Source organism: Aureococcus anophagefferens (assembly GCF_000186865.1).
Source record: "Aureococcus anophagefferens unplaced genomic scaffold AURANscaffold_63, whole genome shotgun sequence".
NCBI classification, from domain to species: Eukaryota; class Pelagophyceae; order Pelagomonadales; family Pelagomonadaceae; genus Aureococcus; species Aureococcus anophagefferens.
This window is the reverse complement of record NW_008705616.1, coordinates 62,912-64,357: the sequence shown is the minus strand read 5'-3', so window position 1 is coordinate 64,357 and position 1,446 is coordinate 62,912. Positions and strand designations below refer to the sequence as shown.

Below are 1,446 nucleotides of genomic sequence, written 5' to 3'. Positions count from 1 at the left end.
ATGTCGGAGGCGTTCGTGCTCTCGGACTTCGAGGACGAGGACGCCGCGGGCTACTACTTCGATCGCGACAGCGACGACAAGGTCGAGCAGCGCGTCGCCGCGCGCGAATCGATGGACGAGGACAGCGACGACGAGGACGTGGACGCCGAGGGGCCCCGCGCGCGCGACGACGACGACGACGACGACGGCGGCGGCGGTGGCGGCGGCGGCGGCGACGAGGAGGAGGAGGAGGAGGAGGAGGAGGAGGAGGAGGTCGTGGTCGAGGACAGCGACGACGAGGACGTGGATGCCGAGGGGCCCCGCGCGCGCGACGACGACGACGACGACGACGACGACGACGACGACGACGGCGGCGGCGGCGGCGACGACGACGAGGATGGGCGCCTCTCGAACCGCAGGCGGCCCGCGCGTCGCTCGCCGGAAATTAGGTTGTAAGGAGGCCGCCCACCGAGTAGCCGAAACACCGGAACACGCCGGAACGCGCCGGAACACGCCGGAACACGACCGGAGGACGCGAACCGGAACACGCGACCGAGGGGCCCGGGAGAGCCGGAAGGCGGAACATCCGCGAGACCTCTACCGGAACATCAGGGCCGGAACATCAGCGAATCCGTTGATTGACACAGATTCTTCCCCTACTAGCAGTCCTGAAACACAGTAGGAGCGCAGTGGGGTAACTAGGATGAGGGTAGAAGTCTCTCTACAGATCGACAAAGACTGGGGAAAGAACAGCCTGAGCATCTGGAGGAGACATGCGCGGCGTAGCGAAGTTTGCCCGGGCCAAGGAGGCCCGGCGGCCGGCGGCAGAACCTCACCCAGGAAAACCCCTTTTGCCTTGGACGGGGCCCCAGAGAACCCACGACGTCCCCGACAATAATGGGCCGGCGGCTGGGGGCTTTACTCAGGCGCCAGGGCCCCGGGCGGGCCCAAAACTAGGACGAGTCGTATTTCCCGCGTTCGCAGCAGTCCGGGGTCGCCCCCCACTGAGCCTGAGTATATTACGGTTGCGGCGATGCCGTTCGGGACTGGGGGCGCTTACTCCTACGCGAGGTGCGCGAGGGCCAGCCGCATAGCGGCCCACGCAACGGGCGCGTCGTCGCGGGTCCAGGCGGCGCAGGCCCGCCGGACGGCGGAAACCCCGTCCGCGTCGCCGGCGGCGCGCGCTCGCGGCGGCGGGAGGCGCGCGCGTTCGTCCGCAGCCATGTCCAAAACGAAGGGTGGCGGGTCGCGCGCGCGGTCGCGACGGTCGGCCTGCGGGCGTCGCGCGGCGGTCCGGGGTCCGCCCGAGGCCACACGTTTCCGCGCAGGGTGACGCCGCGTGGTCGACCTTCGCGCGGTGCGCGAGTGGCGCGAGGGGCACGGGCGCGCCGGGATCGCCGAGATCCGCTGCGGCGATGCGCACCGCTCCGCGCCGGGCGACCCACGGGTCGTCGGCGCTCGACGGCG

General features: G+C 70.6%; 1 protein-coding gene across 1 annotated transcript in view; it reads left to right on the top strand.

Moving 5' to 3' along the window:
- Window positions 1-1,446, top strand: part of AURANDRAFT_68094 (hypothetical protein) — a gene marked incomplete at both ends in the record, with an annotated part of 10,100 nt that continues 8,654 nt past the window's right edge. The window contains one exon of the mRNA XM_009043712.1: window positions 1-282. Coding sequence (XP_009041960.1) covers window positions 1-282 — 282 coding nt within the window. The remainder of the gene's footprint in view (window positions 283-1,446) is intronic.